This window comes from Gossypium hirsutum, chromosome D09 (assembly GCF_007990345.1).
Source record: "Gossypium hirsutum isolate 1008001.06 chromosome D09, Gossypium_hirsutum_v2.1, whole genome shotgun sequence".
NCBI classification, from domain to species: domain Eukaryota; kingdom Viridiplantae; phylum Streptophyta; class Magnoliopsida; order Malvales; family Malvaceae; genus Gossypium; species Gossypium hirsutum.
In genome coordinates, this window is record NC_053445.1 from 27158763 (window position 1) to 27174506 (window position 15744).

The 15744-nt window shown below is 33.0% G+C and overlaps 1 protein-coding gene across 2 annotated transcripts; it reads right to left on the reverse strand.

Annotated features, from left to right (window-relative positions):
* Positions 1-1459: 1459 nt before the first annotated feature.
* On the reverse strand, positions 1460-3336 carry LOC107892663 (glycine-rich protein 23). 2 transcript variants are annotated; one of them, XM_016817725.2, is made up of 2 exons: positions 2444-3336; positions 1460-1674 (listed from the first exon to the last, which is right to left on the reverse strand). In XM_016817725.2, exon 1 carries the CDS (start codon positions 3317-3319, stop codon positions 2516-2518), a length of 804 nt encoding a protein of 267 aa, XP_016673214.2. In that variant the 5' UTR covers positions 3320-3336; the 3' UTR covers positions 1460-1674; positions 2444-2515. The 2 variants fall into 2 exon arrangements, with proteins under 2 accessions (XP_016673214.2, XP_040957691.1); XM_041101757.1 differs by lacking the exon at positions 1460-1674 and having other exon boundaries at positions 2336-2763; positions 2830-3336.
* Between the last annotated feature and the right edge of the window lie 12408 nt (positions 3337-15744).

The window sequence follows — 15744 nt, forward strand, 5'->3', positions numbered from 1 at the left end:
CGAATGTTCCGAATAAACCTAACGAACCTTCAGAAATTCAAAGTAATTTTACATTTAATTTACATGCATGTTGACTTTTATTGTTGATTTCTTTTTCAAATTCTTATATTATAATATACCATTTCTCAACTGAAAGTAGTGGGACGTGCAGAGGTCGAGGACGTACGCTACTTAAAGATTTATATGACTTAGATCCTGTCGAGCGTGTCAAAGTATGTAGAAACAGTTTTGGTCAGCCTACTTGATCAAAAGCTCGACTTTTAGCAGGATATTTGGGCATTATAGCACGAACTGCAAATATGTTGCCTATCAACTACGAGTCATGGCATGAAATGCTTGATAGTAACAAAAATCAAGCTCTCGATAATATTAAGGTAACAAAACGTTAATGTAATTTATAATACTTTGGTTTAAGTTTCATTTATATTTACTTTCTAAACTTGTGTTTTTTGTAGGTGAGGTTTGCTTTAGAGGTCTCAGATAATTATGTCAAGAAAGCATTGGGAAAAAGATGGAGAGACCATAAAGTACTTTAAAGAAAGATTATTTTAAGACAGAAACAACCCTCAAAGAGAAATTGCGAAATGCCTTGTCGGGAATGCTAAGGTGCCAATGGGAAGATGCGGTTAGATTTTGGAATTCAAAGAAAGGAGAGGTATTACGTACTTCCAAACTCTTATAATTATTTCAGTTTATAGTATTTACTATATACGTAATAATAATTTCATAATGGAGGATCGTGAACGAGTTGGAAAAAGCAGCAAGCAAAAACAGAAATTCACTCACACAGTTGGGTCGAAAAGTTTTGCTTGTGTAGCTGAGGCCGAGGTATTTTGAATTTATTAATAGTGTCAAATATTTATTACTTTCCATTAAATAATATTTTTACTAGTATATTGTAGGAACTGTAATCCAGTCAAAAAGTTGGACGCCTTCAACTTTTTGACATTACTCATAGGAAGAAAGATGAATCTCCTATGACTCCAGAAGCTGCAGAAATTATGGTATGTTTACTTAATAAAATTTGAATTACTTTAAATATTTATAGTGTTTATTTTATAATGGTTTAATTCATTGTTTGTAATGCAAATATTGTTAAGTTATGTTGCATTTGTTTTTATAATATATATTGTGTTTCTAACTATTTGATTTATTTATTAGGAGAAACTAAAGGATAAAAAGGTGGAGTATGAAGCGATTGCTTCGAGTGATAGTTATGTTCATATTTACGACATTGATAATTGGATTATTACTAAAGTTTTGGGTCATGAATGGTATGGTCGGGTTCGATTTCAAGGATCTTTTGTTAACCCAACCCAATATTTTGGATCCAGCTCGCAGCAATACATGCCTTCGGGAAGTCAGGCTCAACTTGAAGTTCAGAGGTTAAGAGACCAGATGGCTCAGATGCAAGCGAGCACAGTTGAGCAAATTACTCAACTTAAAGAAAAGGCAGGATCGAGAGAAGCTGAGGTTCAAATAAAATATGAAGAACTCCAGCTACAACTTAAAGTAAAGGCAGCAGCGAGGGAAGTAGAGGCAACAGCGAGGGAAGCAGCGGTAGTAGTGAGGGAAGCAGAGACAGCAGCTAGGGAAGCAGAGCAGAGCAGAAAGTACGATGAACTCCAACAACAGCTTCAGAATATGATGAAGATGTTTCAGCAGTCACAAAATCTGCCATATTAGATTATCGTATAAATATTTTTAGCATTTTAACTTTTAACATTATTGTAAAAATAATATGAATTATACTTCATTTATCAATTTATATCATATATCTTTTGTTGAATTTGAAGTATCATTTCGATTTACTGCTTTTGGTTGGTTTTCATGTTACAAGAAGGGTTGCATATGGATGAAAATGAATGTTAGAAATCTGCCAAAGTTAGTGGCATTTTTATTAAAGTGCCGCTAAAGAACATGACCTTTAGCGGCGTTTGTGATAAAAGCGCCGCTAAAGGTCATGTTCTTTAGTGGCGTTTGTGGTAAAAGCGTCGCTAAAGGTCATGTTCTTTAGCTTCGTTTTTGGTAAAAGCGCCGCTAAAGGTCATGTTCTTTAGCAGCATTTGTAATAAAAGAGCCACTAAAGAACATGACATTTAGCGGTGTTTGTGAAAAAATGCCGCTAAAGGTCATGTTCTTTAGCGGCGTTTTATAGAAAAGCGCCACTAAAGGTGTTTATGTGAAAAAAACGCCACTAAAATTAGCAGAAATTTTTGCAGCGCTTGTGAAAGCGTCGCAAATACATTTAGCGGCGCTTCTAAAAAACGCCGCTAAAAACCTGTTATATATAATTAGGATCATAAACTTTACAAGCTTCTCATAGAAAATGTAATTAGGGTTAACTACATAAATCTTATTATATATAATCTAACAAAATATATAAATTGACGTTTGATCAAATAAAAGAATGACAAATATCTATAAAGATGTCCAGCCATACTTGAGTAGTTCAGATTTATTTGTGAGCATCGTGCAATAGTGTCCCCATCATCATGGTTGATGAAAACATTACCTAAGCTCCACCTCCTCCTCCAAAAACCTTACTACCTCCGAAACTTACTCCACCAATATTACCTCCATATCCACCTCCACCCGTTAAACCACTTCCAACACTACCTCCAGCACTACCTCCAACACTACCTCCACCTCCACCAACAGCAGCACCACGTCCACTAAGGGAACCGGTAGCACTACCTCCAACACTGCTTCCACCTCCACCAACGGCAGCACCACGCCCACTGAGGGAACCGGTAGCACTACCTCCAACACTGCTTCCACCTCCACCAACGGCAGCACCACGCCCACTGAGGGAACCGGTAGCACTACCTCCAACACTGCTTCTACCTCCACCTATTAAACTGCCTCCTCCTCCACCTGTTAAACTACCTCCACCAATGCCACCTTTTAAGCCTCCAGTAACTCGAGCAGCTACATCAGAGGCAACTTGTGAAGCTGCTTTACGAAAAGCAGATTGGGCAGCAGCTGTTCCATCAGCAGCAGCTTGTGCAGCTGCTTTATGAAAAGCAGAATGGACAGCAGCTGCTCTATCAGCAGTAGCATGTGCAATTGCTCCACCACCACCACCAGCATTATGTCTAGCTGCTAATCCACCAAGAGCAGCAAGACCAAGAAGACCAAGTGTTAAAGACCTTCTATGTACTTCATGTTCTTGACCATCTTCCTGGTCCTTGTTTAAAATTAAACGATGAAGCAAATGCTTGTCACCTTCTATAACATGATGATCAGCAGCTATAAAACCATTCAAAAGTAGAATACATGAGAATATGACCACAAACGAGCGAGCAAAAATACCCATCACTATCTAATAGCTAAATTAAAAGTTAAGGAACTATAAATATTGTTCTAGTATTTTGGGTATATATATAGAGAAAACAATAAATTAAATAGAAACTAAAATGAAAGGCCAAACTTAAAGTGAGGGAGTAAAAATAGTAACACCGTTCACTCAAGTAATTGAAGAATCCAAGGAAATATTTAACCTGATGTTGTTTTTAATTCATTTCCTTGAATTTTAACCATTTATCATTATGAGAACACAAATTTGAATTTTGAAAAATGCACTTATTGAAAAATTTTATTTTTAAATGCTACGGATCAAATGTGACTTAAAAACGAGAATGAATTGTATAAAACTGTGATTCCACAATACTCCTATCCTTTTTCCATAGGAGAATGACAAATCAGATTTTTTCTCCTAATTTTTAACTTTTTCTTACTGAATAAATTCAAATCTAATTAAAAAATGCTAAAAATCAGGAGGAAAAATATGATTTGTCATTCTCCTATTGGAATGGGATAAGGATGATGTAAAATCACAGTTTCATATAATCCTTTACCATGAAAACATCTTGAATTTACACCTAGAAAAATAAATAAATAATAAAAATTTCAACTTATATATTAAAACAAAGCAAGTGCAGTTTAGGGCCCATTAGCATATTGCATGACCTTATAGATATGACTATATTACTATTAGTAAAAAAGAATATAAACAAATGTCGAAGGAAATAAATTTACTTTCTACTTTTGTAAGTTGTTCTCCTAATATTTAATTTTTTTTGTTTATTTACTCAGATGATATTTAGTATAAAAAAAAACTAAAGGAATATATTTTGTAATTTTGAATAGTTATAAAATATATTATACTTATTTTTAACAGCAAGATTACATTATTAAATTAGTATTCAATAATTTCCATTTATCTAATATGAAATATGTTATAAAACTACATGATATATGACAACAATAATGTAAGTTTTTATTATTTATTAATTTAGTTATAGACATTTGATTATCAAGATAAAATTATAGGTAAAGAGTACTAAGGATCATTCATATTAAAGTTCAACATACAAAATCCTAAGTTTTCGATTTTGTATAAAAAAGAACCTTTAGATACTTCTACCGTAATACATTAGCTAATTTCCGCTCAAAACATGTAAAAGCACGGACCATAACATGACAATACTAATTACAGGCAATTATTTTCATTACAAATGAAAACTGAGTTCAAAAGCGCCTTAAGACGACATTTGGGAGCCCAAAATACAAAATTTAGTAGTTAGGTCCTTATACCTGAGCCAGTGAATAAATACATGGTTTGTTATCTTGAGACATAAGTTCCACGTATTAAGACTTACAACTTGTAAAACTAATTTTAACTATCGACTTTGAATGTCTTGAGACACATGGCCATCTCTTGAGACTTTACCCTCTTTGTTTCGAGACATACATGCTATATCTCCCTGACATATGTCTAGAAATGCACGAATCAACAAAAATCTTCTTCCTATCTCAAGATTTAAGCCTAAAAATGCAGAAAAATAAGTTGCAAAGTCAGTCTTGCAATCATGCTCCAAACACTACTGCTTGTCGCTAAACCAACACAATACTAACAAATTAGACGTGCCAAATCTAGTTCAAAACAACCAAATTAGGGTTCACAACAAATTTAAATAAAAAATTCACACCTAAGTTGTAATGTATGCTTTTTAGCGATATTGAAAACTGTGGTTTCGGAACCCTATTTTCATAAACCAAGTTCATAAATATTAAATATGAATATTTACGGGGTTAATATAAAAATATATCGATCTTTGACCCATCAATTTTGTCAATTAAATAGTTAATTTAGGCATAGGGACTAAACTATAAAGTTCCAATAGCTATTGATTTTTAATTGCCAAAAAACTTGAGGATTAAAATAGCAATTTGCCAAGGGTCCTATATAGCAATTGGACCATTTCTCAATAGGAGAAAGTGGATGGTTGACTACCGCTAGATGTGTGAATGTCTAAACTAGAAATACTGCAGCAAAATAGATGATTAATTAAATAGTTGCGTTTGCAAGAATGCAAGTCAAATTGTATATAATATGCGTTATAGCGAAACACTTTGGAAAGTATTCTGAGGATCGTACCAAGAGAGGTTAAATTAAATCAAAATTAATCCTCTACACTAATAAGTCTAAATAGTATCATTTTAAATTATATTACGAAGAATCAAATAAATATCAATTAATCTAATTAACCTAAGAATTAATTAAACTAAAAATCAACCAATTACCAATCAAAAATAATCCAATAAAAATATGTAGGAGCTTAACTCACTTCAGTGATCCTAATTAACTTCAGAACTCTAGTTTTATTGAGTTAGCTATTAATTAACTAGTTATTACATCTCAACCTCTAACTAATTAACTAACCGACAAATAAATGCTTACCTCTTGGCTTCACTTTCTTGACCGGGGTAAATAATGAGGTACTTGGTAAACTTATCTTTCGATCTCATTTATCCTAAATTTCTTCCTAGGGGCGTCACTCCCTAGTGTTTAATCACACATAATTTAAACCAACTAACCTGGATTCCAACCCTCGTTCATCCTCTAATTATTCATACATCTATTTTTTTAAACTCCCTAAGGACATTAGCTACTCATGAATCAAAATAAAAAAATTCCTAAACTCATATTTAACATGTAACAACCTGTTTTTAGTGAAATCAAAACAGTGTTTTTGGGACCACAAATATGATGAGTAAATTATTATTTTATTATTATTTTAATGTTTACGGTATGTTAGTAGAGTCATATAAAAATTTCGTTAAGAAATTTTGCCGTTTGCACGCTTAATTAAGTGAAAAAGACTAAATCGTAAAAGGTATCAAATATCTATGAAACTTTAATGTAGCAGGACTTAGATGGTAAATAGACCATTTATATAGTTAGTGGATGTTCATGGATTGGTTTTGTTGAAATTATGAATATTTTTAAAGGTTAAAAATGTAAATAGGTACATAAAGATAAAATTAAATAAGTAAAAGGCATCATCTTCTTCAATATGTTTCTTCTTCAACCGGTTCTTCAAAGGGAGTATAGCTAGGGTTCAGTCAAGCCATTTTTTCTTGCATGGTATGTATTTTGATTCTGTTTTTAATGATTTTTATATTTTCAGAATTGTTATAGCTTAATCTAGCTAGCCCGGGGACTAATTTGCAAAATGTTAAAGGTTTAGGGTTTTGCCATGAATTTTCTTGCATGAATTTTTAAGTTTAATGGAAGAATATGAATCATTATTGTTAAATAAACAAATTTTGTAAAGGGATTTTTGACGAATTTGTCATTTAGGGACTTATTTGTAAAAGTAGTAAAATACCATGGTAAATTTTTGAAATGCTGATTTCTATGAATTACTATAGGTACCTAGCGCATTCGACTAGCATGAAATGTGGATGAAATTAAATTTCAATTTACGAGCTTAAAGACTAAATTGTAAAGAAGTTAAAATATTAGGGCAAATTTATAATTTTGCAAAAATAGGAATTATGGACTGAATTGAATAATAGAAGTATTAAATGAATTGAATTTATCTATTTAGATCAAGATAGACCTCGAATAGATTTAAATCGGGGAAAAGCGAAAGCCTCGGATTGATCTCGTTTCTACGTCTTTGTTATCGATGTAAGTTTGTATGTTTAAATAATGATTTAATGTTATTTTGATCCAAATGTCATTGTGCTATATATCATGTAAATAAATGGTGAAAATCCAACAATGTTACGATGATTTTCGAGCCCCGTTTGAACCTTAGGAATATATAGAATACAAATGACATGTTATTAGGGTTACTGTGTTTCGGGTGCTGGTCTTGAATGTCCTACCGATGGCTGAGGTCCTGCATTTGTTAGGGATACTCTACAGCTAGTGTGAGTAGCATCGTGTAGCTTACATTCTGATTGTCAGCTTGTGTGAGCAAACCCATTTCACAGCTCGAGTGAGAAACAATGTAAAGGTAAAGGAAAAGGAAATGTTACAACTATATGTTTAGCACACTTCGTGTGAGCTTTCCTGCGTATCCGATGTTATTCTAAATGATTCAACGGGCATGAAAAGGAAATGAATGGTAAGTATTTAAATAAATTATGTCTTGAATCTATGGAAAGGAATGAAAAAGAAATGTTCAATGAAAGCATGTTTATGTACATGAAATTGATGATTTCAAGTGATGTTGATCATGTATAATTACCTATCTTATGTTAATTCAAGTGAATTATGAGTTGATGCACTAACATGTGTTGTTGATAATACTTAGGCTTGTGCTAAGCTTATGGTTGGATTGTATCATGTTTAAAATTAAAGTTATGCATTGAAATGGTAAGTTATGTTCATGTTTTACGAACTTACTAAGCATGATATGCTTACGTAGTTTTTTTCCCATGTTTTATAGATAATCAGAAGCTTGATCAGTTTGGAAGCTCGTCGAAGATCTATCACACTATTCAACAAATATATCGGTAGTTTTTGATATTTTGGCCAAGGTTATAATGGCATGTATAGATAGACTTATGTTTAATGTTTGGTTGAATGCTTAGATGTTGATTTTGGTATGTATATATGTTGTTGTTTGGTACCATTTTAGTAATGGTTGATTTGTGCCAATTATGTACTTTTGATGCATGAGAGAAATGGTACAAATGGTAAGTTTATGTTGTCATGAAATAGGTCAAGTTATAGTATAATTTGAGATGGTTGAAATATGGCCAAATATGCATATGTTTGGGTATGTTTGATTGTTTGTGATTGAGGTGCCTTGTATGGCATATTGGTTGTATGAAAATTGTCTATTGAATTGGTTTTTTTATGCATGTTTTAGTATGTTTATGATACCTTGGTCATGTGTTCAAATTGAGTTTAGGTACAAGCTTGAAATGGGTGTTGGAAATGGCTTGATTTGGCCACTTTCATGTCTACATGGCCTAAGACACTGGCGTGTGTTATAGCCGTGTGTCCCCTGTTGGTTTTAAAGGCATACAAGTCAAACAGTTACATGGCCTAGCACATAGTCTGGCACACAGGTGTGTGAGGCCATTTCAAGAGTTGCACTGCCTGGCACACGGACATGTAGCTTGGTCGTGTGACCCAACTTCGAAAGTTACACAGGCACAGGCACGGGCTAGGACACGATTGTGTGTCCTTATTTCGATTGTTACACAGCCTGAGACACGAGCGTGTGTCTCATCCGTGTGACCCCTAAAGTTCAATTTTTCAAACTTTTTCTTAAATGTTCCAAATACTTCCGATTTAGTCTCGAACCATTTCTAAAGTGTTTCTAAGGCCTCAAAGGCTCGATTAAGGGACGATATGCATGTATATCAATGATTTATATCATGTTTATGTTGAGAATCTGAAATGTATGTTTTAAATTTAACTTTTTACGATAACGCTCCGTGACCCTATTTTGGCGACGAATATGGGTTAGGGGTGTTACATAACATGCAAAACAACAAATTAAATAAAAGTAAGGAGGAGGGAAAGAAATCCATTTTTGATATTGATTGAAGCTTAGAAGCAAAATCTCTTTTAACAATTGTAAAGATATCCTCGATTGTTATTGGAATCAACAACAAAATAATGAAAAACTAATATATTAAAGCTTTGGATGAAAATTGAATCCAAGTTAAAATAGTAACAAAAGTATAAAAAGGACTAAACTAAAAAGAAAATAAAATAAAACTAAACTAGAAACCTAAAAAATATTAAAACGGCTCACTTGGCCAAGCCTCCTCAAATGAGGCTTAAGCCTAGTTTAAGAATGTTTTTCAAAAGTGATTTTTGGAAAAAAGCAGATTTAGGGAGAAACTAAAATTTGCAGCTTCTGACAAAAGTGCTTTTGGGCCAATATTTGGCTTAGGAAAAGTAATTTTTCTCTAAAAAAGTAGTTTGTTTAGGAATGTTTTGTCCAAAAGTGCTTCTTAGAAGCAATACTAAACAAACCCTTAACATGTCCATTTATAGAGTTTATGCTCATACCTAATTAGGGTTTCTAAACAACCTAAAATCTTATTAAAGTTCATTATGTAGGCTAAAATACCCCTAATTAATTTTTCCTATTCATCACTCGATGTCACGACAACATGGGACCGGTGTCATGAAACTGCTTTCAACATCTGGATATTTTGGCTTCAAAGTTTGATGTTGCGACACAACTTCCTGGTGTTGCGACGCTACAGTCACCTTTACCTTTTAAGCTCGAAAACAGTGTCCTGCACACTAGATAGAGCCGTTAGATCATCCCTAGGCCCATAACGGCCCATTAGGTCATAACTCAAAATTGTGTTTGAGTAAATAAAGTTATAAGTAGAATGTTGGTTTGAGTATATAAATATATGTTTGTGTTTGAAGCCATAATTTGGCATATTGTTTTGAACCAATGCTTGTTAGGTGTATGTAAACTTAAGCTTGATGTTTTAGGTAGTTATAAGCTAGGCTAAGTTGAGTGATTTTGACATGTTTTAAACTTTGATTTGAATGATACATTGTTGATATGTTTTGACTATATAAATGTGTTATCAATGAGGGTACATTAGTTAGGCACCTAAAATGATTGTTTTGGTATGTTTGGAGTATGTTTGATCGTATTTTGGATAGGTTAAATGATTGGTTTTTGAGTTGTTTAATGCCCAAACAAGTAGGAAATGGTAAACTTGTTGTTTAAGGTACATTTTAGGTCCACACGGTTGAGCGACATGGTCGTTTGTCGTCTGTTGAGTGCTTAGGGAGCAAGTCAGCTAGCACACGGCCTGGCACACAGGCGTATGGCTTGGCCGTGTGACCTAAGTCAAAGAGCTACACGGGCACGGACACAAGCTGGGACACGGCCGTGTGTCCCTATTTCGAGAGTTACATGGCCTAAGAGACGGGCGTGTGTCTCAGCCATGTGAGTCACACGGTTGTGTGACCCTTACAGTTGAATTTTTTCTAACTTTTTCCTCAATCTTTCAAATGTTCCCGATTTAGTCCTGAATTATTTCTAAAGTGATTCTAAGGCCTTGGGGGCTTGAATAAGGGATGATATGCATGTTTAATGATGGATTATTTTATAATTATTTAAATTTTTTGAAATGAATGATTTAGGTTACGTTTATTCGGTAATGCTCTAAAACCCTATTTCGATGAGGGTTACGTTTATAGGTTGTGCGTTTTGTTGTTAGGGTCAATTACCTAAGGTTTTGGGTTGAATGCTCAGTTTGAGTAATGGTCGGATTTTAGTTCAAATCCAATGTTTTAGTGCTAATTAGTTTGTCTGGTGTTATTATAGTTTCTGGAATTTTCGTTTTTGTGTCGACTTTGTAAATCAATTAGGTGTGTAGCTCAATCTCGAAAAACCAATAAACAGAGGGAAGCTGAAAAACTCATTTTTCGACACCACACGGTCGCGTTCCAGGCTATGTGGGCCACACGGGTTAGGCTAGGTATGTCATGTGGGCCACACAAGTGTGTGGGCCCATTTTCGATAAAATTTTGTTAAGAGCATAAATGAAGTGCATTTCGATATTAGCTACTTCGTAGGAACTGTTATGGGATATCTAGGACTCCAATATATGAAATATGTAGTGCTAATATCGTATGTGTAACATTCGAAAGCATGTTTGTAATATAATTTCTACATCCGATCTGTAAATGTGAGAAATTTGTTTAAGCATGATTCATCAGTGTGCATTTTAGTATGTTTTATACTTTAGCATGTGCATTGGGCAGGATAATTATGTGACAAAGGAAGTGTTGGTAGTTTCATCATCTTCCCTATCTAGTGGTTTCACCACATAGTTGTTCTGGTGGCTTGACCACACTTATCTGATTCTGGCGGATTACCACATTATTTTTGGCAGCTTGACTGCACTATTCTGTAAAGTGACATATGCTCACTACTTTGGGGTGTGGGGTTGGATGGTTATTTATTACCTTATTATATGCATAAGGGTTGAGTTACATAGGGAGATTTGTTAGCTCACCCTATATTTTTATCTTTTCAGGTAATCAGCATACTTAAGATTGGACGGTGTGCAGGAGCTCGGGTTGGATTGTCAGTAATAAAATGGTTTTTAAGAGACTTATCTTTAAATATGGACTTTTTAGACTGTTGCTACTCTTGGAATCTATTTTCGATTTTTGGTTTATTTCGTCATATAATTAACATCGTTAAATTGTAAAGTTGAGCGATTTCACAAATTAGAACCACAATTTTCAAAGTTAACAACTTAGAAATTTCTACTGCAAAATAAAGTAACCACTTAAGAGTTTTTTTTAAATAAATAACTTCAACAATAATTTTTCTAAAATTTGTAAGAGCTTTTCCAAATTAATATTGTCGAAACACACTATTTTTTTTAGTTAAAAACATGGGTTTAAAACGAGTTTATGTAATTCCTCAAGATTCGGTCATAACGTTTAGGCTGGGTGTGGGGTGTTACACATTAAATACTTATCTATCGTTATTTTCTTACGTGTAGAACCCTAGCATGTGGTATTCAGAAAGTTGGATTAGTGTGAATATCACACTATCATCAAGACGGTAGAAGCATGTTTAGTTTGGTACCTAATATTGTGTCATTTATGGTGACCGTCGCTGTCAACATTTGGGCTAGAAATATTACAACAAAAGGATATATCATAAAGTCACGGTGTCCGCAAGTATACGTGTCAAATTGTAATATTGTATTGTACAACGTGGTAAAAGAAGTAATCTGAGGATCATACCCAAGAGAAGATGCGTTAAACTTAGTATCTACAATAATAAGTCTAAAAAATAATCATTGAAAATCATATTACGATAATTAATATTAAAAATTAATGTCATAATATAAAATTACTAAAAAGAAATTGAAAAACAAAGAAATCTCAATTAACAAATAGAAGATTAACTCACTTCAGTTGTTGTAATCGATTTTAAAATTGGGGTTTTAATGAATTAGCTAACAACTAACCAATTATTATCACTCTACCTCTAACTAATTAATTAATCAATAAAAACCATTTATCTCTCAACCTCATAGTTTAAACCTAGATAAATTATTAGGTGCTCAGTAAACTTATCCTCTCAACCTATCTACCTAGATTACTTCCTAGTGTTTAAGCGTCCATAATTTAAAACAACTAATTCTAAAGTAAACCCTTGTTTCCCATTAATTACTCCCACATCTGCTCTCTAATTCTCCTAAAAGAATTAGCTATTCATGAATCTAGATGTCATTTTCCTTATAATTAATTTAATCATGCAAAACCCTAAGAGTGACCTTCTAAACCGCCTCCCATAGCTTAGCCAAAGCTTTTCTATTTATAGGAAAAGTTAGCAATCTAATTAGGTCAATTACAAGCCTTAAATATGATAAATATTGATTGTGCAGACAAAAACACCCTTAATTAATTTTTGGCTCTCGTCAATGCTATGTCACGACATAGGCTATGCGTGTCACGACACACAACTTAGAACTTAAAGTTTGGAGCTCGCTCAGCTATGTTGCGACCTTGGAAGCTTGTGCTACGACCCAATTCTCATTCCTGATGCTTTTAGGCCTAAAAATAGGTATCCTGGGCACTCAATTTAGCTCAGTAAAACTAACTATGGCCTGTATTGGTCAATAGGTCAACTAATATAAAATTATTGCGTAAAAACGCTTATTTTGCAAGAAATTAAATCTAAGGTAATAAAACTAAAAATGCTTAAAAACAAGCTCATTAAGTGTTGTAAAGTACCTAATTTGCCACTACAAATTGTGGCAGGTAAAATTCCCCCACACCTAACTCATTACTTATCCTCAAGCAAATAAGACAAAAATAAATGACAAAGTAAAAGAAAACACACAAAACAAGAATGTACTTGAGAATGCATCACACATGAGATTGGTTTCGAAACATCTGAGATAGGGAAATATGCTAAACAAGTAATTCTAGCTAGATGTCTAAACAATTCGATTCATGATTTTCACTTCAAAAATGCTAGTTCAATAAGTTACAAAGTAAACAGGTTAAAGAAAGCTAAACATGTAATACCATCAAAATTTATACACGAGTATAACATCTATAGTTGAAGAATATAGGCGATTCGTATTCTACTCACTCAGTTTCTTTTATCCATGCTTTAAACTATAATATAGTATTTACAGGTATAAGCAATTCACGAGTATTGGTGTCACAACCCAAAAATTGGGTTAGTGGAATTGATATTCGATCCGGATAGTAGAATAGGTTAGAAGTGTTTAATAATAAAATAGGACAAAATAAAATATTATAATAATAATCGAGATTAAAATCTTAAGTTAGAAAATTAAAATTAGGTGTCTGGGAATTTATTTTCTTAAAAAAATTTTAAAAACAAAACCGGATTTGAAAGTAATTGAGGAATTGTGTTTTAATTAAACAAAATGACTAATTTGAAAAATGGAATAAACTCAAGGTGGCCAAAAGGGTAAATTCCTACTTTTAAAATTTTGGTTAGCTATTTAAACCACCCATTGTCCCTTCCCTCTCTTTTCATAACCCATTCAAATTTCTTACAAAATCCAAATTAGAGCATTTTCTCTCCAATTGATTAGCCAAATCTGATTTTCTAGCCTTCCAAACACCAATTCTTCCATCAATTTCAAAGAAAATTCAAGTTTTCTTCATCAATTCCTTCATTGTTCCTCATAAATGTTTTCTCAAATTTGATTTACAACTCATCAATTTCTTCAAATTGAGGTAAAATTCTTATTCCTATTGATAATTCTAAGCTCATTGCTTTTATAATTTGGGATTTGATCAACTAATATGGGATTTTAATAGATCTAAAGTTTTAACACCAAAATTTGGTTCAAAAATGGTGAAAACTGAATTATTGAGTTAACTTGCTATTTTAAATTTATTTTCAATTCATTTTGAACTAATTAAAAGTTTTTTTAACTTAATTTAACAAATCATTAAGGAATTTTCATGAATTGAATGTTTTCCCTCTTTTGTTATTCATGTAAGTTTGATTTCTCGGAAAAGTTAGATTTGATTAATTAGATGAAATTGATGGCTTAGATTTGTAATAATATGATATTTAGGATGCTTAGAACATGTTTAGGGGTTATGAATGATAATTGAGTAACAAAATCTCTTATTTCAGAAAAACTAGTTTGATTTCAGTGTTGAGGAAGAAAAGCTTAGATTTGCATTTTTATTATGAGTTGGTTGTGTTTTTGGTTGTTCATAATGTTCTTTTAATGTGTTTATCATGTATACAAAGTGTCAGATCAATCAAGATCCTCTAATTTTCTAGAAAAAAAAGGGAAACAAATGCTTGTTTCAGCTTTTGGCATTGAAGCAAAAGCTAAAATAGTGAGTGGTTTGGTGTGCTACATTTATGCACCATTCAGTGTGTTAAAGGCAAGCTTAGGTAGCCTAATCACCTATCAGTGGTCCTACTCAAACTATGATATTTTGTAATAAGTGCTTAATGTATGTGATAAGAGATCATGATATATGTGATGTGTATATGATAGAAAGTGACAAGTGATTTGCTGGATTTATGCACACACAAGTGATAAAATTGAATGTGGCTCTATGAGAAATTGCTATAGCACTTGATAGTGTATTATAAGTGATTTTGAAAGTGAAATGTGTAAGTGTTTTAAACAAGTGAAAGTGTGCATAAAACAGTAAGTAAATGTGTGTTTAGGTGAATATGTTGGCATTGTGACCTTTTGGAACCATTGGATATCATTAGCATGCCATAGGATTGTGAGTACTCACCACTATTTTCTTATGTATTTGGGCATTGAGGCCTTGAGATTGGTTTGGAGAGGTAAGGGAATGTTGAGCTTAGCTCTATTCAATGAGACTGGTTGCTGTGTTTAGAGTGTGTTAGCTTCATGCTACACTTTTATTGGACTAGTGTAGACTCTATGAGTCATTTTTTGTGTTGGGAGATCCCTTTACCCAATGCATATATTTTCATACATGTTTCATAGTCACAATATTTTAGTATATTAACATGAATTCCAATGATATATGCTTGATGTAATGCCATGAGTAAACGATATACTATGTTTTCTATTAACCTTGGTATTATGTATTTCATGTGGCATTCTTTGAATACTCACTGAGCTTGAATAAGCTCACACTCTATATGTCCATTTTGTAGAGAAATAGCTTGAGTGAGGAGGAGAACTAAGCTTAGAAAGTGATCCAAAGAAAGGCAAAGTGATTTGAGTAGTGATGTGTTCTCAATAACAAAAAAAAGGCAATGTGAGACTAATCATGAGGGTTTAGACTTTATTTTGCTACTGGGTTGTAAAAGTAATTTAATGGACTATAAGGACTTTTATAATTGGTTTGAATGTTTTGTTTGATGCTTGAGAATGATGAATGTGTAATGCATGATTTTGGTTTGAATGCATGATGAATAATATGCTTGACTAATG

Bases quoted from the DNA above. Each gene is read 5' to 3' on its own strand.
- LOC107892663 (XM_016817725.2), bottom strand. From the start codon at position 3,319: ATGGGTATTTTTGCTCGCTCGTTTGTGGTCATATTCTCATGTATTCTA.